The 25,093-nt window shown below is 45.6% G+C and overlaps 2 protein-coding genes across 4 annotated transcripts in view; both read right to left on the minus strand.

Moving 5' to 3' along the window:
- Positions 1-9,370, minus strand: part of LOC147216847 (transcription factor COE1) — an 82,931-nt gene extending 73,561 nt beyond the window's left edge. For all 3 annotated transcript variants that reach the window (XM_086177112.1, XM_086177110.1, XM_086177113.1), the window contains exons 1-5: positions 8,365-9,370; positions 7,462-7,618; positions 6,724-6,787; positions 5,801-5,856; positions 1,772-1,845 (exon numbers count right to left, since the gene is read on the minus strand). In XM_086177112.1, coding sequence (XP_086033238.1) covers positions 1,772-1,845; positions 5,801-5,856; positions 6,724-6,787; positions 7,462-7,618; positions 8,365-8,495 — 482 coding nt within the window. In that variant the 5' untranslated portion in view covers positions 8,496-9,370. The remainder of the gene's footprint in view (positions 1-1,771; positions 1,846-5,800; positions 5,857-6,723; positions 6,788-7,461; positions 7,619-8,364) is intronic.
- Positions 9,371-13,687: 4,317 nt separating this feature from the next.
- Positions 13,688-25,042, minus strand: LOC147216848 (RING finger protein 145-like). The gene is made up of 12 exons (XM_086177114.1): positions 24,865-25,042; positions 21,626-21,877; positions 20,373-20,481; positions 20,103-20,194; positions 19,441-19,676; positions 19,150-19,325; positions 18,098-18,238; positions 17,814-17,996; positions 17,334-17,481; positions 16,727-16,849; positions 15,208-15,441; positions 13,688-15,119 (listed from the first exon to the last, which is right to left on the minus strand). The coding sequence occupies exons 2-12, from the start codon at positions 21,807-21,809 to the stop codon at positions 14,637-14,639; spliced, it is 2,109 nt and encodes a 702-aa protein (XP_086033240.1). The 5' UTR covers positions 21,810-21,877; positions 24,865-25,042; the 3' UTR covers positions 13,688-14,636.
- Between the last annotated feature and the right edge of the window lie 51 nt (positions 25,043-25,093).

The following is a 25,093-nucleotide window of genomic DNA, read 5'->3' on the forward strand; positions in this document are numbered from 1 at the left end:
GCATATGAAATCCCGGATTGGAGAACGGGCTGGGGACCCGGGGTCACACATGGACTCACTCCATCGTGATGGATTTTGTCATATCGCTGTATCACCATGTGCTCTTGCATTTGACAACCCAGCGTTCATTCATTCATTCATTCATTCATTCATTCTGTCACTGACACATCATATAAACATACAGCCATTCTCCCTCTCATTCACAGCAGTGCAGCGCTGCGCCGCCTGACAACCCAGCTGTTAGTTTTTAATTCGCCTACACACCACCGGGTCGTCATTTGATGATCGGTCAGTTATTGACGACCAATGTTCTCAGGGGTTTTGCTCGTGCATCAAAAGCCCGGCGCCCTAGAAAAGGCCCATTTAAAGTCCTATCAATCTCACGCCGTTCATTTACCACCGACGATCTCGCACATTTGTGCCAACATGGGGAATTTAAGGTGTTTACAGGTCGTTTGTGGCGCCGAGGTTCTCTGTAATCCGTCGTGGAGGAGATCCTCTCCTCCGTGGAGCAGAAGCGTCGGCTTCCCCCCGGCCGCGTTGTGACGGTTTGGTCTGGAGCATATGGCTAATAGCACCGTCACGACAATGAGCCACACTGATTAATGGATGCTCTTTTTGTGTGTCTGTCTCTGTTGAGCGTGTGTGTGTGTGTGTGTGTGTGAGAGAGAGGCCCCCGCTGCAGAATCAGCATGTGAGAACATGAGGCAACAGCAGTAACTTTGACCTCAGCGGCTGCTTCAGACAAGAGAGTGTTTACACTCGCGGAGGAAATCCTACTTTCGGCGCTGCTGCTGCACTGTGAGAAAATCTTTCGATGATCTCGGGCCAAAGATTTATTTTTCTTTATTTTACATTTTTTTTTTTTTTTTTTCCAGGAGTTTTGTATGTTGAATCGGGGTTTATCCATGTACGATGATGGGCAATCATGTCCAGTCAAATCTCTTACTTAAGAGAATTTGTTGAAATGGAAAAATAAAAATTGTATATAAGATCAGCGCTTCGATGGCTTTCCCGTAAATGTGGGCAGCGGCGGGAATATTTGTCGAGCGAGGGAATAAAATATTAGCGCACCTGATTCTGAGGCGAAGATCGTGCATATTGATAAAGTCCCATTTATAATGTTACGCTTTAAGTTGTTTTGGGGATGGGAGGACGCGGTCGGGGAATAAGAACATCTTAATTCATGGGCTGAATTTGAATTTTTATAACTGTAGTGTTCACCGACGTGCGTGCATATGCATATTTCTTTGTGTGTGTGTGTGTCTGTATGTGTGTGTGTATGTGTGTGTGAGGGAGAGAGTCTCTGCCTATATTTTATAGTCAGATAGCCAGAGTGGGCCCATTTTTTAGCCGTGAAACAACAGGAGGGTTCAGATTGACTAATGAGTTTCTCTGTGTCCTAATTAACCAGGCGTCACACACACACACACACACACATACACACATCCCCACGCACACACTTCCCTTTGTACCGCATAGGTTGGTAAAACGCCTTCTATAAATAGAAGTCTTTCCTCCCAACCTACTTCTGAAGAAATTAATCTTTGAATTATAATTAAAGCAACAAGCCTGATGGCTGAAACCCATCTTCCTCAACTGATATGGCGTCACACGTGTTTGCGTGCGGGTGTGTGTGTGTGTGTGTGTGTGTGTGGAGGGGGGGCGGGTTAATGAGGGTTTCCAAATAAGTAATGTTTGGGAGTGCATGGAGTTGCAGCTTAATGCTGTTCGCTGTGTGTGTGTGTGTGTGTGTGTGTACGTCTCTTACCTGCACATGATCTCGTGTGTCAGCAGCACCCTGCACATTTCTGGGTTCTTGTCTTGTCCTTCATAGACAATGGGCTGCCAGGTGAGACGAGGGGGGGGAGAAAACATGTTATTAGAAGAAAAGTGTGTGTAAATATAAAGGTATAAAGGTCTAGAATGGACAACAACATTTCATCTATCTGCACTTATAAGGGTTGAAGGAGAACTCGGCGTTTCTGCAAAGACTCCGCCCTCGAACTCCGTGTCACCTTTGCGCGTGATGCAACATTCACGCGCGCCACGGTGTGCGACCAATCGTGATGCGGCGTCTCCGCCCAACCCCGTGTTCGATTTGCCGTATCAACGCCCCCAATCTCAGCTTTATTCTCAGGGGATAATAAAGTTTTACAGTCCAGTAATGGCCTCCAGCTGCCTCCCGGGGGGTTGGGGGGGCGGGGGGGGGTACCTGCTCCCATCAGGGGAACATGCGTTTATGCTAATTCATGCTATTAGCCACTTAGCTTAGCGCAGGCCTGTAAGTCGGATCGGCGTTGCGCTAAATGCGTCACCAGTTGTCCCTGCCTCGGCACACTATGTTGACAGACCGTCCCTCCGGTCAACGTCTGAGCTTTTTTCAAAACAAAAATGAGAATTAAAAGCCCTTGAGATTTTTGGAAGAAAAAAAAAAACATCTCTTCATCTCCCCCTGGCACCGCGATATCATCCTCACACTTGGATCCTTGTTGGAAATAAAGCCAAGGAACCAACTAAATCTCAGCGCCCCAAGAAAACTCAGACTTGTACCTTTTACTCGCTGACAACGCAACTTGAAGGCTTGAACAAGAGATTTCTCACCGCGACATTCTGCTTCCAGCAGAAAAAAAAAGGTGGCGGCTTCGGGGGGGGGGGGGGGGATCTACTCTACAGCGTCTCGACTCAGCCGTCTTCTTCTTTAATCCCCGGACGCCGGTGGAAAAGGGTAAAGACGACATGAGGCGGCATCAGCGACGCCCTTCGGGTCAGCACCGGACCAGTCACTGGCTATATTCAAGAATTTCAACTGTTTTAAATGTGGAGGAAAACAAAAAAGGAAAAAATACCATCTAACAGGATAATAGATGAGAAAGGGCCTTTCAAGGGATCTTAAAAGTTGCTGTTCAGATCAGCCATCCAGTTGAAGACAAAGCCTGCGAATGCACAAATGAGGTTCAGCCACCGGGATTGTTTCGCTAAGGGTTTGGGGGGGGCGAAAGCGTAGCTTTTTACAGGAAGCCTGAAAACCCAAATATTTAGCATCTCCCGGGCCCTCTGAGTCCCCGGCGACTTTTTGTTTTGCATCTACCTGCCGAAGAACAGCCAGGATGCGTATCTGCCGTTTAACCCCCGGAGCCTGCAGGCTTTTCGGTGATATGAGACCTTTGGGTGGTGCAGGACTGGGAGTGCGGTGCGTTTAGTTTCCCCCCTGCAGAGGTACTTTTTCCCCGGGTAAAAAAGAAGGGGGGGGGGGGGTTACAATTTCACATGATGATGGACGGGCCGGGAGTTTATTTAAGCTTAATGGAGGCTGAAGAACTAGAGCGACCAGAGAGTCCGATCGCTGTTAATGCAGCAGGGGGGCATCCAGATTCTCCAGTGTGTGAAGGGATAGAAGTGGGAGAATAAGAGAAGGGGGTGCACGATGCAAAACACAAGGATGGACCTGCAGATGTTTCTTTCCAACAGGGGGAGAACCATGAATCATTGTCACCTCATGCTTCTATCTAACAACCCCCCCAACATACACAGACACACACACACACACACATGGCTGCATTAATTCCTTGCAAAAACAGTTCAGTTTTTCTTGCAAAAAATCTCCACAACAACTCAAACCAGTCTTTGGATATTGAAGGGAAAAAAATATCAAATAAGATGAAACTGTGAAAAATAAAAATACGGCAATCAGATAAACACGAACAGGCGGGAAGAAAGAGACGAGAAAAAGAAACCTCTTCTTTTTTTTTTTTCAAAAATCTTTGTCGGTAAGAATGCGCCGCTCTGCGAGGCCCGTCGAGTCGAATCCCCCCCCCCCCCCGAATACACGTCTAAAAATAAATCCAAAAATTGTGCAAGCAGGTAAATCTGAGGGCGAAGTAAAAACTAAATTAAATAATTTAAAAAATGTAAAAAAAAACATATAATACTAATAATAATAATAATAATAAGTAAATTAAAAATAAAATATATATGTGTATATATATATATATGTATATGTATTACCTCACACACACACACATATATATAATTTACCTCGAAAACAAACCAAGACAGGCACTTGTCCACGTGTGTGATCCCCCCCAGCACCGAGGCCTATGTTTGCCTCTGGTTCTACCTCGCCTCCGCTGCTCCTTTCCTACAAACTGCCTCTTCCTGCCCACCTCCTCCCCCCCGAGCCTTTCACTCTGCATCTGCGCCGTTCTCTCCTCCACCTTTGAAGTCGGGGCGACATGCGCGGCGTGTAAACAAGGTGCCGTCGAGCAGGGGAACACACTTCCTCCTGCGTTAGTGTCAGGTCGACTCCCGAGCAAGCGATCTGACAGGGACGCGCTGACAGATGTTTTATCAGCCCACGCTAAGGAGTGGGAGGTTCTTTCCCTTCTCCTTTTAACACAGTAGGCGCCGTCCTTCTCGGTCCACACACACACATAAACACACATATGGAAACAGAGGAGAGGTGCCTGCTTTCTCCTCTGAGAAAAACAACAGTAGGTCAAATACCGAAGACGATTCTGTCGTCTCAAAACAACTTTTCCTAATTGTGACCGTGCAAAAAAAAAAAAAAAAAAAAATGGTCAAGAACCTATGCGGTCTCTCCTGGCCTAACTGAACTTCTCAGGGGTTTTTAGGTGCAAATCCAGTCGAGCACCAAATCTAATATTGTGGTGAAGAGAGCTCGTCTCAGGAATTTATCTTCTGAATCCAGCGGGGAAATTATTTTTCCCAAAGTTGTCCTTTTTGTTTGTTTGTTCGTTGGGAGTTTCTAGGCATCCCTTGTGTCTTGGTAGGACACAGGTGTCACGTGACTTTCCCGACGTCACAAGCCAAAGCACACACTCATATAGAAAAATGTGTGTGTTTGTGTGTGTGTGTGTGTGTGTGTGTGTGTGTGTGTGTGTGTATGTGTCGTCTCCTTCCGTTCATGCCAAATAGCATAATAAGGGACCCATGTGGTCATTCAGGGGTGCGAGACACTCTTACACACACAGACACACACACAGACACTAGAGTAACACTCGCCATCTTGACTGGATTTCGACACACACACACACACACACACATACACACACACACACACACACACACACACACACACACACACACACACACACACAGGTAATCTTTCATACATAGCAAATCCGCACTTTCCTTGTGTTCAACAGGAAAATAAATATAAAAATCTTCCAACTGCATCCCTACCCCCCGCCCCACTCTCGCCTCTATCCCATAAATGTACATATCGACGAAAACACGACCTGAGAAAGAATTGGATCTGATCACAAAAACGCTCCCCGCCCGTCCGACCAAATCCCAGAGGTGCCCTCACAGCTTTGCACTTCCTGCTGCAAGCAGCAGAGCCGCGCTCCTCTTCCTCAGCGCCTCCGTGCTCTAATCACAGCCAAGGAAGTACAGGCAAGAGCGCCTCGAGCCACGTGCATGTGCACGCACACACACACACACATACACATACACACACATATATATACACACACACACAGTGGAAACCTCCACCCACAGAACCAACACAAACATAAATAAGCACTTTGTGTGTCCGAGTGTGTGTGTGTGTGTGTGTGTGTGTGTGTTTGTGTTGGAGTGTGTGTGTGTGCGTGAGAGAGAGAGAGTAGTTGTGTGTGTGTGTTTGTTTGAGAAAAAGAGATAGTACAGAAACAGCACAGGTAGACCACTGAAGCACCTCATTGTCAAAGGGGTGAGAACAGAAGTTACGGATTTGTGTGTGTGCGTGTACATGTGTGTGTGTGTGTGCGTGTATGTGTGTGTCGTCTGAGTTTACCTGTTTAGTCATGGAGTCTATGAGTCGAACATAAAAGTCCTGCTCTGTCCTGATGCCTGTTGGATGGTGGGAGAAGAGAGAAGGTTGTAACTGGACGCCATGGAACAACACACACCACACACCCACCCACACACACACACACACACACACACACACACACGCACGCTCATGACAAGAAAAACACAATCAAAAATAAATAAAAACATTCTCAATCAATCTCAACCTCCATTTACGGAAAAAAAAAGTTTTTTTTTATTTGTTTTTAATCAAATTCATCGCATTTTTCAAAATACACGCATCTGTCTATCAGGCCTGGGAATCAAAACTCACAACATCACCCCTCCCTCTGATTGGCTGAGATCACGTGACAACTTCCGGGTCACTTCAAGAATTCGTGTTGGCATTTAATTGAACACAATTTTATTTAAATTAACTGAAACTCCAGCGTGCACGCGTGTGTATGTATGTATGTATGTATGTATGTATGCGTATGCGTGTGTGTGTGTGTGTGTGTGCGGAAAACATGTTTATAATTAATCAGCAATCATGAAAAGCAGCCATGCCAAGTGTGACTTCCGGGGGAGGAGGAGGAAGGGAGGATGAAGAAGAGGAAGAGGAGGATGAGAAAGAGGAGGATGAAGAAAAGAAGGATGAGGAAGAGGAGGATGAGGAAGAGGAGTGTGTCGAGTGTGATTCCCAGGTGAGCAGAGACGCGGAGGCCTGAACTCCTCGGAGCCGCAACCGGAAGTCAAAGTGCAAGAGAACCGAGTCGACAGCAATCGACAGATTATTTTTATTTATTTTTTTAATTTTAATTTAATTAATTCATTTATTTATTTGGACACGAATTATTGACAATTCTCCTTATCGATAATCGATCAGCCGGTGACAATTACTGCCAGTAATCATTGCCGGTCACTCACCGTTACTGTAGAGGAGCTGCAGCCGGTAATGGATGCCGTTATTTGTCTTTTCTCCGGTCGTCTCCTTATAACACACACACACACAACACACACACACAACACACGCGCACACACACACACACACACACAGCACACACACACGTACACACAACACACACGCGCGCGCACGTTAGGATACACGCTGATCGCACGTTCGAGTTATTGATTTACGTTCACATCTAAATTATTAAACTCTGATTTCTCCAAAATAACCAGACTGCTGATTTACCTCTGCAACTAATTTGCAATTATGATTTTTTTTAATTCAATAAAAAAATATTTGTATTTTCCCATTAAATTTCTGCGAACGAACAATTACGAGGTAATGATGGACCCCCCCCCCCCCACACACACACACACACGCACGCAAACACACACACAACGGCGCTGCAGGATCCAGAGGTGAATTAAAAACAATATAAACGCCGAAACTGATTTATTTTCTAATTTGTCAAGTGGATCTAAGGGTGCGTGGGTGGGTGGGGGGTCCTACGCTGGCCGGCGTGCGTCACCTCGTCCACGAGCACGGGAGTAAATAAAGCGATAATGAAACCACCGGCGAAAGGTTATAAATGTGTAATTACAGTGTCATTACAATGTAACTACAAAGTTATGGCGCTACGGGTGGATCCGCGGGGCCCGGAGAGTCAGAAAAGAGGGAGGGTGGGAGTCGGGGGAGTGGGTGGGAGGTGTACCGACCTTCTCTTTCTCGATGAAATCCACGAAGTTGGTCCTCTCGATCTCCACGGGCTGGCCCTGGCGGTCGTACAGCGCCAGGACGAAGTGGAAGAAGTTGGACTTCCGCAGGTTGGAGGGCGGCTGCTTCTCGAAGTGAGCCCGGGCCAGACCCACTCCGCTGCGGACACACAAGCGAGGAGGGGAGGGGGGGGGGGTGATTTTATTTATATTTTTATATTGTCATTTTTATTTTTTTAATTTATTACAAATCGCTGTGTGACTGAATCAGCGGCCTGCAGGACACACACACACACACTCACGCACACGCACATACCGGATCCACGTCCACGCTTTTATTTCTTGCATTTCTTCTTTTTTAATCAATCGAATTGAACGCTCTTTTTTTTAAAAAAAAAGAGGGTGTTCTAATTAAGTTTAAACATAAATGTGATAAATGTGCGACAGGGAGGCGACGACTGCCACTTTTCACCACTTTGAACCTTTTATTTTAAATCGGGAGACGCGGTGGAGGGGGGGTCCGAAATTAATAGCAATTATTATAAATTATTTATCGCTGTTTGTGTAATAACTGCGATGTAATAAACACGTTCATAACACGTTATTGACACTTTTCCGTATCGGTTTGCTGAGAAAAAATAAAATTAAAGCCGTGCTCGCGATTTCCTTTTTAGATCAAGTGTATAACAAATGGAAAATGAAAAGTTTTGTGGTTTTTTGAGTCTTTCTGCCTCCCTCCTGTTATCCCGTCTCCTCTTCAGATGCGCAGGAGGTCCTTTAGAGTGTTTCTTTTTTTTCTCCCCCCCTCAATAAAAATGTTAAAATATGATAAATAAACGACTCTTTGGGGTGAACGGAAGTGGTGGAGGGGTATCTTCTCGGAGGTGGAGGGCGCAGGGAGCTCACCTCTGGGCGGCCGTGTTGGCGTCCAGCACGCCGCCCCCCTGCATCCAGCTCCGGACGGCGTTCATCCCTCCCAGCGGCTCCTCCTTCAGGCTGCTGCCGCTCCTCTGGATGCTCTCCTGGATCCCGAACATGAACAAGCCTCCGTGGCTCGGTTCTTACAAACCCAGCCCCCGCACCTCCACCTCCAACCCCCGCTGCACTTGTCCTCTCCCCGCGGATCGCCCTCCTCCAGCCGCCGCCGCCGCCGCCGCCGCCGCCCCCCCGGGGGATGAGAGGCGCAACGTGGGTTCGCTCCGCCGCTTCCCTAACGGGCTCTTCCTCCAGAAACGATCTGGCTTCCGATGAAGAAGAAGCGGGGAAGAAGGAGGAGGAAGAGCATGTTCCTCGAACTGTACGATCCGAAACGTCCGACACACACTCGGAGCGGCGGAGGCTCCGGAGGGGCGCTGGAAGGAAAGGCGGCTCCCGGGCGGCTTCAGCGGCGGCTCGGACCCGGGGCCGTGGGCATCCTCCGCCGGCCGGCCGGCGCTCTGCTGTCCGCTCTCCGCTCTGGTCTTCCCTGCGCCTCCCCTCGGCCCGGCGGGTTCGGGGGGTCTGCGGTGTCCGGTCTCCGCGCTCTGTGGTTCTCCACGCAGGATCCTCTCTCTCTCTCTCTCTCTCTCTCGTCCTCCCTCTCTCTCTGTGTGTGTGTGAGAACCAAACACGGGCTTCTCCCGCCGCGGGGGGAAAAGGGAGAGGGAGAAGTCGGATGGCGAAGGAGAGGAGAGGAGGGGATGGGAGGAGGAGGAGAGGAGGAGGAGGAGGAGGAGGAGGGGAGAAGCGACGCCCCCAAACAAAGACGGGAGCGGCGGCAGGAGATCTCCCGCGGAGGACCCTCTCCTCTGGCCGGGCTCCTGCGCTCTTCTACCCCCTTCTCTTCCTCCTCATCCTCCTCTTCCTCACTGACAACTTTAAAAGGACGTTTAACTTGAAGTGGAGACTCCATCGGTGCAGAGGGGAGAGGCTGCTGGAAAGAAGAGAGAGATGAGAATTTAATCGATTTCTTCATCGGTTGGATATCGATTACGATGTAACACCTGGATGTGTTGTTTGTTTGTGTTTTTATTTTTGTTTAAAAAAAAAAACGGGTTAATCTGAGTTTTTGATTCGGCATTATCGGAGGCGTATTCCACGACTGAAGTGATAAACAAAAACAACAACAAACAATTAACTCCGAATAACAACGAGCATTGGAGGTCGTTAACACAAACACACAAACACACACACACACACGCACACACACGCGCGCGCGCGCGCGCGCACCATCTGTGTTTTTAATAATCATTTATCACCAGAGAGAGAGAGAACAATAAAAATATGGCCAAATATTATCCACGCAGTGGTGCGTTCAAGTGCCAAAGGTCAAAAAGCCAGTTTATCAAACATTTCATAAACATACATATATATATATGGTAATGGAGGAAAGTGTGTCTTTTTATGCACGTGAGAACGAAAGTATGGACGAATTCCGATGGTTTGTAAGTGTGAAGTTCCACTAAAAATGATTAGAATTAGAAAAACGAGAGAACGCGTTTAATGACGCAAGTTTTGATCTGATGTTTTTTTTTATTATTATTACACTGTTATTTGGAGTGTTGCAACATCGAGATTGTTTTTTTTTTATTAGAAAATGTATAATTCTGAACGATTTGTGTCACGTCAGGCTGTTAAAGCGGGCATATTTACAATATCTATATTACGCGATGTGATATAATGAATGTAATTACTGTGCAATTAATATTTACTGTGAAATGACATCGTCACTTCTTTTTGTATTTATTTGAGTTTAAACAGGCCCGAAGTAGAGACTATAAAATTTCTTGGGGTGGGTAAAGAAAATAAAAAACATTTCTTGTCCGTTTCTATCGCTGCGGTGAGGCGCGGCGGCAGGCTGACGGTCTCCGTCCAGAGGCGGGTTTCGTCCGTCGGCCTGGAAGCAGCGCGACAGCGCCCCCGTGTGTCCACGCCACGCAACTACAACTCTTGCTAATTTCCAATTCATTTTGACAATTTCACGTTACAGCGGGGCAGGCAAAGGTCGATCGGGTCAGGACCGGGTGGAGGGCATTTTGTCGTTTTCTGACACTATTTCGTCAGTTTGTAGTAGGCCCATTGCAGCCGATGGAGAAGACGATCCGATCGGCTTGGTAATATCGGGATGTTTCATTCATTCATTTATGATTCTTACCGCTTATCCAGCATGCAGGGTGGCGACGGGTGCTGGACTTGATCCCGGGTGTCGATGGGCAGAAGGTGGGGTTCAGCCTGGACCGGTTGCAGTGAATCACTGGGCCACATATGGAGACAAACACCAATTCACTCTGATTCACACGTCATAGAGACAACATTTCACTCTCTGGTTTACATTTTATAGACATACGACACATCTGGGTAATTTAGGGTCTCCAATGAACCTCCGGCATGATTTTGGACTGTGGGCCTTTCTTGTTGTGAGGGAGGAGCACTAACCACTGTCCCTATCAGGATGCCTCAATCAACCTGATTTTCTTTATCAAAATATCTGGAATCAATTTTTGATTCCTGACCTTTGCATTGAATTTTCCCCAAATCTGGACCAGCTTCTCGTAGGACGTCAAAGCTGCTATTTCCTTTTGCTCAAAGTGTTTTAAGTATTGACTATGAATTAAAAAATTGACTTTGCTGCCTAATTCTGGTGAAAGTATTAATGAAAATACATCCTTAAATCTACATGTGTATACGGATATCTCTCTCACCCAGTAAGGTACATTGAGTATTCTGCATGTCAATACCACGTGCACTATCTTACAATCTTCAAATTTCAACAAACACACATTACAAACTAGAGGAACTACTGTGTACATCAATCGACGTGTTAAATGAAGACTGAGCCCAAAGTGGATGGTTGGTTTTATTTCTGACATTCAATGTTTGTAAAATAACCAAGGCAATGCCAGGCGTGTAGTTTGAGAGCGCGGAGCTTTTTCAGCGGAATACAACTGGCTTTCAGTCAGCTTTGTGTTGACCAGGTTTCAAAAAGTGAGGGTAGAAAAAGGTCGTCGGATTGAAGAAAAAAAAAACAAAAAAAAAAAAACAAAACAAAACAAATGGCAACGATATTAGAAGTGGATATTTGGAGGATTTAAGGGCAGAGCATCCCTGAATATGATTAAAATCGGGTAAATCTCAATGCGTCAGTAGAGGCGGAGGCGACGACACGATGCGGATTAGGGATCTGGCCAGGGAGCCCCGTGTCAGCTACCCATCCCTATGGCCAAGAATTTAGAAACAGGAAAGTCCAGATAGACATTTTTCTACTCTGTTCTCCTTTGGATGACAACATTGGACATTTGTTTATCCCAAAGGTTCAGCATCATTTGGAAATTCAAAAAGAGAATATTGATCACAGAAGGCGGTTGCTTTAGAAGTATCTTTAGTCTCTGGAAAGCAAAAAGCTCACGAGAAGATGCTTGCGAACATTAATCTGATATAACAAATCAAGTTTAATGCTGCACAGCACCTGCTGTCCAACTGTTCTGGACAGCACCGGAAAACAAGAAAAAAAAAAAAAAGTCAGTTCAGTTTCCACATCGGCGACTGGAGCAACTGCATGGCCTCCAACATGGATTGCAATCTGGGTGAAGAGATCTGGGGTCAAAAGCTGACTGGCTTCTCCAGTGGGTTTTCAATTCGATCAATAAACACTTTGATTCGAATCCACTGCCACTGATTAGCATTTTGTGGCGCAATTTGGCATCATTTCCCAGCATCTTATTCCGCAGATTCGGTTGAGTGTGTACCAATGCCGTTTGAATTTAACCCTCTTAAGTGCTCTGAAATGGGGTCTGTGGAACGGGACCTGATGATAAAATGAGAATTCATTCAAGAATGAAGTTCACCTTCCAGAAGATCATGTGCAAAATACATCATACTCTACATTTCATCTCATAAAAAAAATAAACACAGACATCATACCGGCGTTGCCCCGGTCCGATCCTACATCGATCATGTATTCATTCCCGGGACCCGCGGGTGCAACGCCTTTCGATGTCACAAATTCATTCAGTCATAGTAAATAGATCTCTAGTCGTAATGGTAATACTGTTGAAAAGTTTCACTGGCGTCCCCCCGGGCCGTCTGCGTCGTGCTGGTCCCACTCCTAACAGTAGAGGGCACTGGAGTGATCACGCCAGCGAGGGGACGCGTCATGTGGGCCCGGGGGAAGCAGCAACACTGGCTGGTATCGCGGCTCAGGCCGCTCGGCCTTCCCAGAGCTCCGCGGCGTATGATGTGTATGTAAAATAATGGCGAAGGCCCGGCCGCAGGGAAGCTCCGGAGAAATCCAGCGCTGACCTCGTCTATTTATCAACATCCTTCTGGCTTAATATAGACGCCACAGGGAGCAACATTTATATACATTACACACCGACGGGATGGGCTGTTTCCTCGTACACAAATACATTGGAGGGTATTTGGTTGCTGACGGCTACAAAAAACAGCTTTGGAGCATCGCTAGTATAAATGACATTAGTGCAAATGCAACCCTGCCCCCCCCCCCCAAACCCCCAATCTGTCCCTCCTAAAAAAAAAAAAAAAAAACAAAAACAAAAAAAAAATCCCTCCCGACCCCCACCCCTGAATAAAATGGCAGATAAACACCGGTCCCAAGTGTGGAGAACAGTGGGGATAAACAAATCGACGCGATGGTAACTGGAAACAAACATGCAAGCGGACAGATAAGCGTGCATCAAGTCTCGGCATCACCACGTTCTCAAAGTCTTTCGCGTACGCATACACACACACACGCGCGCACACACACACACACACACGCGCACAAACAGACAGCCCCCCCCAACGATGGGAGAATACGTGATTCTGTATGCACTAGCATGCTGAGGGAAACGGGGGGGGCCTGTTTCCCGTCACTTGGATAAAACCTGCGGGCCGTTTCATTTGATGGAGTGAGGCGGGTGAGCAGCCAAGGGAAGGGTTGGGCATTTGTGAACGGGCTGAGCTCTGGTGTAGCTGGCTGCGCTCCTCGCCACCGTTCAAATGCAAATTGTGACTCCACCGCTCGCTCCTTCTCCCTCCGCGGCATCCAGTCCACCCGTCACCGTACACGTTCCGATAAAGCGGTCATGTAAAAATTACCTTTAAAAAAATAACATTAAAGAGTAATAGAAAACTTTTGGCGATGAGGAGCAGAACTGCTGTTGCTGGGACCAGCCAAACAAGTTTGATTCTGGATTATAAACAAAGCTGGACGACATGAAAAATGTTTTTGCGTGTTGTGTCGCGTGAACCAACTGATTTTTTTTTTTTTTTTTTTTTTTTTTTTTGTACACGTCAACATTTAAACCCGGCCCCTCCTTGCAGATCCCCTGTTTAGCACCAGGCTTTTGATCACGCGATGGCCTCCGAGAGCAATGTTCAGTACGAGAGCCCGGCGGGGGGGGGAAGCCGGCACAAGGTCCGCTTGGACTTTGTGAAATGTCAAGACTTTTGTCACAGCTTGAAATGCAACTATGACTGATGGGGTGGTCTCTAACGGTGCGTGGAACAGCTGAAACCTCCTTCCTCGATCAATCGTGGCATTGGTAAACGCAGGGGAACCCCGGGACAAGCGAGGTTGCATGAAGGAAAACAGGCAGGGGGGGAAAAAAAAACACTTCCGGAAAAAAAATCCATGTAAAACAGGAGCTTTACATTAAGATTGACGATATCCCCTTCGCTCAGAACGTTGCACTTCTTCTGCTCGACGTGGGCGTCGCTCCTTTTTTTAAGTTTAGTTTAACCAGCCGTGATGAGATCATACCTGCCGTGAGTCATCAAGGAAAAGTATTTTCGACCGACGTTCTCAAAAATGATTCCGTAAAAAGGTGAGTCGGCAGTTTGGATGGCGATGAGTCATAGATAAATTGATTATATATTAATTTGCTGGGTTGCCCCCCCCCCTCAAAAAAGGGATTGGAAGGTGCTGTGGAGGGATTCCTGACATGATGGGAGAGGAGGTCAACCAGAACGCAGGCGGAACGTTAGCAGACGGGAGTTGAAAAAGTGTGTTTTTATCTGTGTGCGTGTGTTCGATGTGTGTTACAAAGTGGCTCAGAGGCTGTTTGGAGATGAAGAAGTGGGCGGGTCCGGCTGTGACGGCCGGCCTGTAGGTGTAGATGACTCCCAACACTCTGGGCCGGACACCTGGGTCGATCCGGGGTTTTCCGCTCGCCAAGTGTCATCTCTTCCTGAGCGCGTAGCTAGGAGGGTGAATGGGGGGAGGTGGAGGGAGATGGAGAAGAGGGTGGCGTGTCCAATTTTTGAGATGAAGAACCTGGATCAGGAGGTGATTGGTGCTGCATAGACTTGGTTGTGACCGTGGGAGGGGAAGAGGGAAATGATGGCGCCGTGACTTGGATGGGTGAAGGACCGTCCGCGCTGAAGGAGGCAGAGGAGTCTCCTTCGGCTGATGCTCCAGCATCGCCTCGCTCCTCTCCCGTTTCCCGCTCCCCATTGTCTGGAAGAGTGCCATCGTCCTGCTTTTTGCTTGCTGTGTTGTCTGCCTGTCCTGTCGGGCTCTGATTGGCCGCAGGGGCGTCCTGTGTGGGGACGGCGCTGGCTGGTGTTTGGCTCTTGAGCTGCGAGTGACAGAGAGGGCACGTCTCCTGGACATAAAGCCATTTCTTCAGACAGCCAGCGTGGAAGAAATGGCTGCACGGAGTGATGACAGCACTGTTCATGTCCTGGAAGGGAAACAGACAATTAATCATCGGATTCATTCGCAAAACACATGAATTAAATGAACTTAGACACATCAATTCAGACTCTTACCTGGTAGCAGATAGCACAGATGTCGTTGTATTGCTCCAGCTGCGTGCTGGTTGCCGTGGGGAGGCTTTTGATCTTGTTTACTGCGTCTCTCCTAAGCAGAAAGCTCTGCCAGCCGAGCTGGGCTCTCAGCCAGACGTTATAGTACGAGTGGACCAGGATGATGGTGCTGCCCATCACACTCCACTCCCCAAACACTGTCTCCGATACACCGTAACACACCACGCACACTGCGACCTACAGACAGAATAAATAAAAGGAAGAAGCTGGGGGGCATGGAAGTGGAACAAGCAATCCGCAAGTCAACCCTCTTCTTCAAGCTAACTTAAGTTCCTCACACGCTGTCGACCGTGAAACAGCCCTTGCCTTTGTTTTCATAAAGTGAGAACATTTTTGCAGATGTGCTGCTCTTGGCAACTCAAACCACAGAGTTGCTGTGCTCAGAGTTGACGTTACCGTTCCACGGTAAGTTACCGCTCCACGGTAAGTTACCGCGGACCTTTACTGAGCGCAGGTGTGAAAATGAGGGCTGTTCATGAACAGAAGTGACGGATAGAAGTGAAAAAAAACACTGGCAGAGAGCAATAGATAGGGGTGAAAGGGGAACAAAATGACTGCAGTAGCTCCTGTAACTGCAATGTTCGCATTATGAAGTTAGTACTATCTTGGCAAGGAAGGGCAGTGCAAGGTGTCCGCTCAGCAGTTAAGCGAGGCCAGCGTGTTCTTCATTGAGCATGTAGTTTACAAACTTAATCAAATTCAAGGCTAAATTTATATCAGCTTTAAACATAGCCATCTGAGCTGGAGAAACTGCTGATCTGCACAGTTGGGGTCTCTACCCCTGTGCATAGGACCAATAATCCTAAGACTTGCACAGGCTCAGATTTATACGGTCAATTCAGACCAGGCTGAGCCGGTGTTCTGTTATTGCGCAACCCGGCACGGGTAGCACTAGCACCTGCGTGGCTCTGCGAAGATTAAATTTTGATCAGACATTGCAAAAGAGGTCAGAGGTCCGGTGGGTCTCTGAGAGCGCAAAGGTAAATAAATGACCAAGAGAGCAGATGATCAATGATCAGTTCAAAGGAGCAAGAAGCGAAAGTCATCCGTTGCAGGGGTTGCAACAACATGCTGAAGCTTCTTCTAATCAATATCCGTTCGTCATCCATCATTAGGATAACAATTGGACTGAATTAAATAATGGACTAGGAAATCCCTTTTCTGCAAAAAAAGGGAACAACTAGGGTTCCGGATGTTTTCTTTCACAGTGAGAAGCACGATGGTGCATTGTTAGACACGCATGAACGGTATTCTTATCATACAATAGTCACACTTCAACATTTGGTAAAACGACAGCGTGAATTTTAGAAGATTCACCTATGGCCAGAACGTATGAGCTTCTTTCAGTTTCAGCTCTGTATGGGTACTGAGACTTAAACTGTCCCTGCTTCCAATAATTTTACCAAGTTTTCGTGTATCTGTGTGGGTTGTGCGTGTGTGCAAGTGTGCACGCATCACTTACCAGGAACTCGAGCAATCTGTAGGTCCCATTGACGCAGTAGATCACTTCATCCATGTTCTCGACAGGAGCTTTACGGAACTCCTCCACCATGAAGAGGACATATATAAGCAGAGTGCCGAGGACCTGGAGGCATCAGAGAAACACATCAGTCTGTGTAGACGTTGTTAAATTCAATTATTAATTTCAAGAAATAACATTTCACACCTTATGGGACACCATTTTAATTGTGAGGTGCAATATTTATGTACATCATGTTTACATAATACGGTTCTGTAATGCTTTGCAGGTGCATATTTATAACCTGATGAAACTTTTGTGGAAAAAAGATCAGCTCCAGGAGTAAAAGTAAAAGTCAGGGGTCGACTGTATTGTCATTACTGCAGTATGTTGTCACTGTAGGACCCATGGTGCAGACAAATACTGGATAATTACCAGTGAAAGATGTTTTTAAACCCACACTGATCTATACTATGTTTTAAAAGTGACACTCAAACAAAACTTATTTCATTGTGATTATTTAAGCCTTCTTAGATTCCATGTATGTGTGTGTGTGTGTGTGTGTGTATGTGTGTGTGCATGTGGAAGGTCTGGGCTGTGTCTGTGTTACCTGCAGAGAAGTGAGAATGGAGGAGGAGATAATGATGAGAAGCCAGAAGTCCATGTGGAAGAACTGACAGATCATGTACGCCATGTAGGCTGGAAAGATGAGCAGGAACAGGCACAGAGACACAGCTCGGAAGTGCTTCCACAGACTTCTAGGATGGTGACAGATGGGGGAGAAACAGACAAAACTGTAAACGGTATCCTGAGCAGCGTTGGAATTCTGCCTAAATGCAACAAGCACCACTGTTATGTTTGAGGATGATGCCAAAATTTTGAGCAGATTGCAGACACAAATACATCAACTAGTTTATTTCTTAAAATATTTTGTTAGGTAACGTGCTCTCACTGTGCTGAATTACAGAGACGAGATGCTCAAAAGCAAGGACATGATTCTCTTCAGAAAAATATTATTGGATATTTAGGAACAGACCAGTGAAGAGAAAAAACATTTATCAAAACGACAAAATTTTTCAGCGTAGCTTACTTGTCTCTGGATGCACCGAGGGCCAGAACGATAGGGTCTGCAATTTCCAGCATGGACTGCAAGATGGATGCAACGACGATGAAGAGGATGATGGAGAGGAGGAAGGCTCGATGTATGACCTGGAGCTCGATGAGACCAGTCTGGACAGCGAGGATTAGCAGGGTGATACCCTCGGTCATGCCCCTGCGCAAATTGGGAGGAAACACTCCAAGTGACTACAAGTACACAAAAAACAAACAAACAAACAACAACAAAAAAAACGCACCACCCATACACTTACTGACCTGTGCATTGTGTTGTCATTCATGAAGGCTCGGTAGCCTTGCAGGTAGAACTTGCAGAGGGTAAGAACTCCCAAGGCAATGAAGGAGACCGTGAAAACCAGACCGAGCAGGGAGTACGGCGTACTGCAACATTCTGCAATACTTGAAACAGAGAGACAAGAGTGAAAGAGAGTTAAAAAGGCAAAGCGGTACGCCGTAAAAACAGAAAGCTGCTCAAGTCGTTAATTCTAATGACCGTGAAGGAAACCTGCAGCATGTAATTTTATATAAAGCACATCAAACTGATTTTTTCCAAGATGTTTAAAAGTCTGTAGACCATCGAGCTCACCAAAGCATAGCATATTCAACATTTGCTCGATGTATATTACAAGATTTAAAACAACTGAAAAGGTCGGAGACAAACATGCATCAAATAGGGGATGAAGGACAGGGGCATCGATTTGTTTGTGATGGCAAACTACAAATAAAAGTTTTTTTCTACAAAATAGCAGTGTTGTGCTTTTGTAAGTACATGTCTGCTCTCTCTCCCTCTACCTCCCTCAGGCAACTATGCATGGCATGGCATACTGATGCAATTCAACATTTGCCAATGCACTTAATGGACGGATGAAAATATTGAAATTCACTAGACAATCAATTCTGGTTCCTTCCTTTCCCCACCAGTGGGGTTCTATAAGCTAATGATCAGTGGGATTTCTCCTGAGGAGATACTTGGCAGGAAACTATGACTGTCCTGCTTTGTCCCCCCCCGTAGCTTCTGTATATCATCAGCTTTGGCTTAATTATTGTGCACGGAAACGCTATTGGGTTGATTACACCATGAGTAAAAAAGACGAATATTACCGCCTGTTGTTGCTTCAAATACAATGCAAAGGTGATTATAACCCATCAATGATACTTTCTGTCATCTTACATAATTTGCAGAGAGATTCAATAATGGAAGAAATCTGCTATGTCAGCCATGCTGCTGTTATGTAACTGCAATAAAAGGGATAGGAAACAATGCTCTTACGACATTCCGTTCCTGAACCAAGATTGAGCTGTAGTTTTACCTGGTAAGAAAGAGGAAAAGGAGCCTCTCTCTTGAGGTAGGCTGATCCCGGGTGCTAAAATAGGAGTAGATCTGCAGAGCGAATAGCAGCAGCCAGAAGCACATGAAGAGGACAGGGAGGACCAGCTGGTTCCACAGAGACATACCCAAAGCTAGCAGCCCATACACTTCCACCACCTTGGAGGAAAAGAGACCGAGGAGAAAAAAACATCAACATTATGAGTGAAAAACGTACTTTAGGGATAATGCTTCTTGGTCTTCAAAATTTCTTAGTCTTAAAATGCTGTATTACCTGAGCCAGTTCCCTGTAGGCTGTCTTTGCCAGGTTGTATGGTACCAGTAAGTTGGAGGCCAGGAAGTAAATGACCTCCAGGCCCGTGAAAATCATGGAGAATTTATTGATGAAAACAATAGTCTCCAGTGGGACCAGGCAGAGTCTGGCCACAAGAGGAAGGAGGTGAGCGGAGAAAAGCCAAATTCTCTTGGTCTGCATCACACAGGAACACAGTGTGCACACCACCAGCTGGCCTGAAAGAGATGCGCAACGCAAATACACACATGCATTATTAAATGTTGTCAGTGTCCTTAGCATACATAAAATTAGGTTCGTGTACACGCTTTCATTGGAAGTGTGAGTCCAAGTCATGAGTAACAGGTATCAGGGATCATTAACTCTTAACAAGTAGCGTTGAACACAGCATTACGTCACATTCCATGTGTATCGTATAACAACAACATTGCCTTCTGATGTTTCTGCTTTGAAAGGCATCTGACTTATAAAGGGCATTGCAACCACAGTGCAAACAAATCATTTAATCAGTTGGTCTGTAACAAAAATGAATGTGGCTTTTGTCTCCATGGTTATTACATATGCTGTTTGGTCAATTAAAAGGAAAATGCTTGAGATGTGATATTTATGACTTTGCTTATAATGTGCTGGAATGAAGTTCCTACCGATGAGAGCTGTGGTGAATCTGTTCATGGAGAGAGGTTCCAGGTAGACAGGTCCTTCATGGCCAGACTCCAGTTCACTGCGGACATAATCTCTGCCAGAGAGAAGTCAGAATGGTTAATTTACTGGAAAATCTACCATGACGTATTTTTAAAGCACAAAGCTGCAGCACATAGAAGCCAAAGTCTACACTTGTGAAAAGCCACAATGAAGAGAAGAAAATTTGAGTTCAAGTAAAAGACAAAGTTTTTTTCCTAATTGGGTTTGCTTACCTCGAGACTTGGTGACCAGCAAATAGCAACAGAGCGGTGAGCACATACAGGTACAGTTTAACCAGGTGCTGACGAGGCAGAGTCAGGAGGACCAGGCTCAGGATGTAACCTACAAAGTAGTCACACACAAACATGCACGCAAAAAATGAAATTGCTGGAAAAGCATAGCGAAGTAAAAACGTCGGTTTTCTGTTTACGGAGCATATCATATTCTGATTCATGAAATTGTTTTATCGAATGTGCGTTACAGATGTTCGCTTACGTAACGGCAGAGAGCTATTTCTGACCAACCATGACTGCTGCCAATAGGCTTATAATGCAACAGTTGCCCATCAAAAAAAAAACATGGCCAAAAAGTGCTCAGCAGCGAGGACTCTCCCTCTCACACACACTCCCCAGCCCTCCGCTCCAGCCCCCCTCCATGCTCATCAGCACATACCAAGCCTATTGGCTCATTAACAAACTGCAGCCAAGTCTGACGGCATGCACAAAGGGAGCCAGAAACACAGAGGGGAAAAAAAAAACTCAATAATGTGCTTGTTCTCTTCTTTAGAGAAACACAAATAAAAGTCTGACTATTAAAACTCAGCAATGTCAACCTTACCATTGCTCTGTTGTTAGTGTATTTCAGTCAGTATTGGCACCAGCGCAATGCATCTGACTGGCTCCAAACTTGCTTAAATGTCAGAATCTCTAGAGCTGTTGTGCTGCGGAGTTCCCGTCGAATCTCTTTCGAAAACACCCCGCTACAGTGGGTCTAAATGAATGTCTCGCTAAGACTGTGTTAACAGAGGACTCTCTTTTGTGAATGAGCAGTCTTCGGAGAGGAGCCCTCGCACTCATTTTCAGCTCTGAATGTTCATTCTGGGACGTCCCCTAAGTGGCTTTGTAAGATTCACAGACCCCCAAAAAAAGATCAAACATTTATATTATAATGGCATTTTCAAAGACCTTCAAAGTTATGCTCTCACAGAAAATAGCTATTTTGTGGTCTCAGGCAATAAAAATGACTCGTTGTATGTGTGGACTGGGAGCTATATAAACAGACTCATAACTTCACAAGAGGCACAGATTGACGATTTCAGTGGACTCAACTGCAAACACGAGGAGTGGTAGATGTACTTATATAGCATAATAATTATACCGACAAAATACTTGGAACACCTATATAAAACAACTTTACCTTAAATCTGGCAAAATTAATCAGGAGGTGTGTGTGTGTGAGTGCGGGGATGTGAGATAACAGCACTGACCTACGTAGTGCAGATAGAGGGCTAGGTATTTGTACTGGAACAGCGGGTTGTTGGAGAGGCTGGAACGCTGGATCTTCTGGAAGAAGGAGCTGACATCCCAGCGGTACAGAACATCGAGCAGCATGATGCTGGGGACACGCAGACCCACGTTGAGCACCGCCTCCACGCGATCCTTCACTGCCATGGCCTCAGCTTAACCTCTGATCGGCAGGCAGAACTGATCTCTACGACGGGATCTTACCAGTGGGTTTGCTACAGAGGAATGAGGACAGAGTAAGTAGGGACAAAGGAAATGTAATAGGACGCAAAGCAGAAAGAACACTGGTAACAAGGGCGAAAGTTGATAGTAAAGCAGGTGTAACAATGCTGAGGGAAAAAAGGAGGAGACTGAGCTGAGTGAGAATGAGCCAGAAAATGAATTTAAAACTAATAATGCAGACAAAATGTTCTCATTCATCTGTGGTTTGCAATGGAGATGCAGCATAAATTAAGCAGATTTTTTTGCATCATAAGGCAGGTGTGTGGTTTTAATAGATTTGGCTTTTTGTCCCCCAAACTTAAAAAGAAACGGATGACAGAACTTTAAATATGTTCAGATTAAGGAGAAAAAAGTGCTGCAATTATGTACTATTGAGACATTGCTGTGATAAAGCTGCAGTTGCTGTATCATGTTCCTGCAGGGTGTGGCGGTCAGAAAAACAAAACACCAAACAAAAATCCTTTGGTCTGCTGACGGTCTTCTTCCGCTGACCTGTGTCATGTGTCACTCTGCCCCATCACACACAATTCAAGGAAACATAATCCTGGGAAAATAGCTAATCTGGCATAAATCAATATCAGATAACCAAATTAGGTTTAATTGTAACATCTGCTTATCCATAAATATTAATCTTAACATACTTCCACCAAAAGCGGAATGCCCATATTTAATCAAAACTGAGCACAGGATAGGTGAATATCCTCTAGCTGTTGGTATTTCGATGGAAACAACCAGCCTCCTTCATGTTTTATTTCCCTCAGATCAACACTGACATATATGGAGCCATACTACTTGAATTCATTTGGATAAACTTTCCATGTTTATCCGCAGATTTGGTAAACATGGGTTTTGTAGGACCTTCGGATTACTGTAAATTTGCATCGCAGGTTGTGATTGATACATCACAGATTCTGTTAAATCATGATTTCCTTTAACCTACTTGTTAGAACTCTAACAGGGTTTGCTAGATGTTACAACGTCATGGTGTTATCTACCTCGTTCCCTGACGGTCAGTCATGGGGTCATTACTCATAATGAAAAACAACCAGTACGAATATAGAAAAGGGATAATCAGGACTCTGGTAGACACACAGGCTCTTATGGGAATATTAAAAGGGGAAGACTGATTTGAAATTTTGACAATCCTTTCCTTCCACAGTTTGTATGTACCATTCTCACTTGCTATAGAACCCCCCCCCCCCCCACTACTAAATTATTTTTGAGACAAGTTGTTTAGTGGACATTAGTTTGCAATTAGCCACAAAACCATCAAGAGTTGTTCGGACATCATGTCAAGAGTTTTCTTCGACTTTTCTGGTAATATCTCAGTAAAATGACAAACAGGTAGCCCTCATATGTCTACAATTTGTCAGCATGTAGTTGGATTTTATGTCCACAGGACCCTGATAGGTCAAATGTAGCAAGATGTCCACACAGCAAACTTGCACTGTCTATAAGTTAAAAGTACAGAGATTTATGAATGTCGTGAAAGAAGACATGAAATTAATTGGTGGTAAGAGACAAGAGGATACAGAGAATGGGGTTAGATGGAAGAAGATGATTTGCTGTTGCTATGATGGGAGCAGCCCAGAGGAAAAGAGGAAGTTGACAAATGTTCTCCGTAAGGTTTTCAAACTACTGATTGAAACCAAGGATCCAATCCAACTCTCACAGTCTGATTACCGTTTTACAGAACACTGTTTAAGTCTATTAAGATGTGCAACTTCTGATTAAAATGCATTTAAAAATTGAACCCCATAGTTGGAGATATCTTTTCCCACACTGGCCAGTGGGCGCCAGGCAGCATGAAAGCACAGTTAGACGACAATATTTGACATGACACTTTAGACCAGCAGCCCTCAACCCATATCTGCGGCACGGTCCGAACAGAAAACAGATATAAAGTGCATGAAAAATACAACTCACACTGAATCAGACGAAGCCCTGAGCTATTACCATTATCAACACTGATGTTTAGTTTATTTACAAGTGTTAACAAGCATGGCTGGATACAATTGTGAGGGAACCCGATCCATTCTTCAAAATGAAACGTGTCACGCTGACAATAAAATAAATAATAATCATAACATTTAGATTCTTTCTGGCTGGCCAAAACTACTTTGAATGTGGAAAACGGCAACGTGATCATAAATGAATGATTTCCCCTGCAGGCCAGATCCAGGTCCTGTCAACTCGGATGACTGTGAATCCACCGTGGTGATGACTAGCCTGGGACCACTTGGCAGAATCCGGCCTTACATAATGGGGCTGTCGACGCCCCCTCCCCCCGACATATTCCATTAACAGTCATCGGTTATGGCAAGCTTAACCGAGATTGATGTATTTATACAATTAGTAACACAATAGTTATGGGTGAGTGAACACTTGCAACGATCATGGCACGTAATGAACTCTAGTAACCCCACTGTCTCGACGGGAGGAAAAAAAAACCTATACCTCCGATGCGACGCAAAAAGACCGCAACACTCTGGTTGTATAGATAACCAATTCGATAACTTTAAGCACAAGCGACAAGAAATGCCCCTTTCTTTTTCTAGAACAACCGCAGTAAAGAAAAAAAATCAATAACTTACTATGACCATGACCGCACTGTGTAAAGATGATGAGCCGCATAGAGCAGGCATCAGGCACAGCGCCAACAAATTAAGCTAACGCTGTCACCTAGCATAGCTCCAAGTTAGCCACTGTCAACAGTCGCGCAACCGAAAAACAACAATATAAGCGACCAAGATAATTTAATCTGGCTACAAACATTGATGCCCTAGCATTCAGCATAAACGATGATAAACGCGTTTCTTAAACCACTTTAAATTTTGTGCTAGCACAAACTGTGCCGCTAGCCGAGAGCCTCGGCAGACTTAGCCTAGCCTAGCTAACAAGCAGGCTAGTCAACACTGACGTTCATGACGCTAAACGACAAGTGAAGGGGGAGGGAAAAAAAAACAAATCAATAACTTACATTCGAGACACGCTGTTTGCTATATGTGCAACAGTGTCGGGATGCCTTTTCGGGTCGGATATCGACCATTTTAACTCTGCACGGCCAGAGTTAACGGTCCTCCCGATGCGAGCGTCTCACAATCAAAGGATGCGGCCGATACGTTCATCTCGCCAAGTAGCCATTACCCGGAGACCCGGAGGATGTTTTGCACATGCGCAGACGAACCCGTTCCTTCGAGTATTTCTAA

This window comes from Fistularia commersonii, chromosome 29 (assembly GCF_037954325.1).
Source record: "Fistularia commersonii isolate RoL2024-O1a breed Wild chromosome 29, RoL_Fcom_v1.0, whole genome shotgun sequence".
Taxonomy (NCBI): Eukaryota; Metazoa; Chordata; class Actinopteri; order Syngnathiformes; family Fistulariidae; genus Fistularia; species Fistularia commersonii.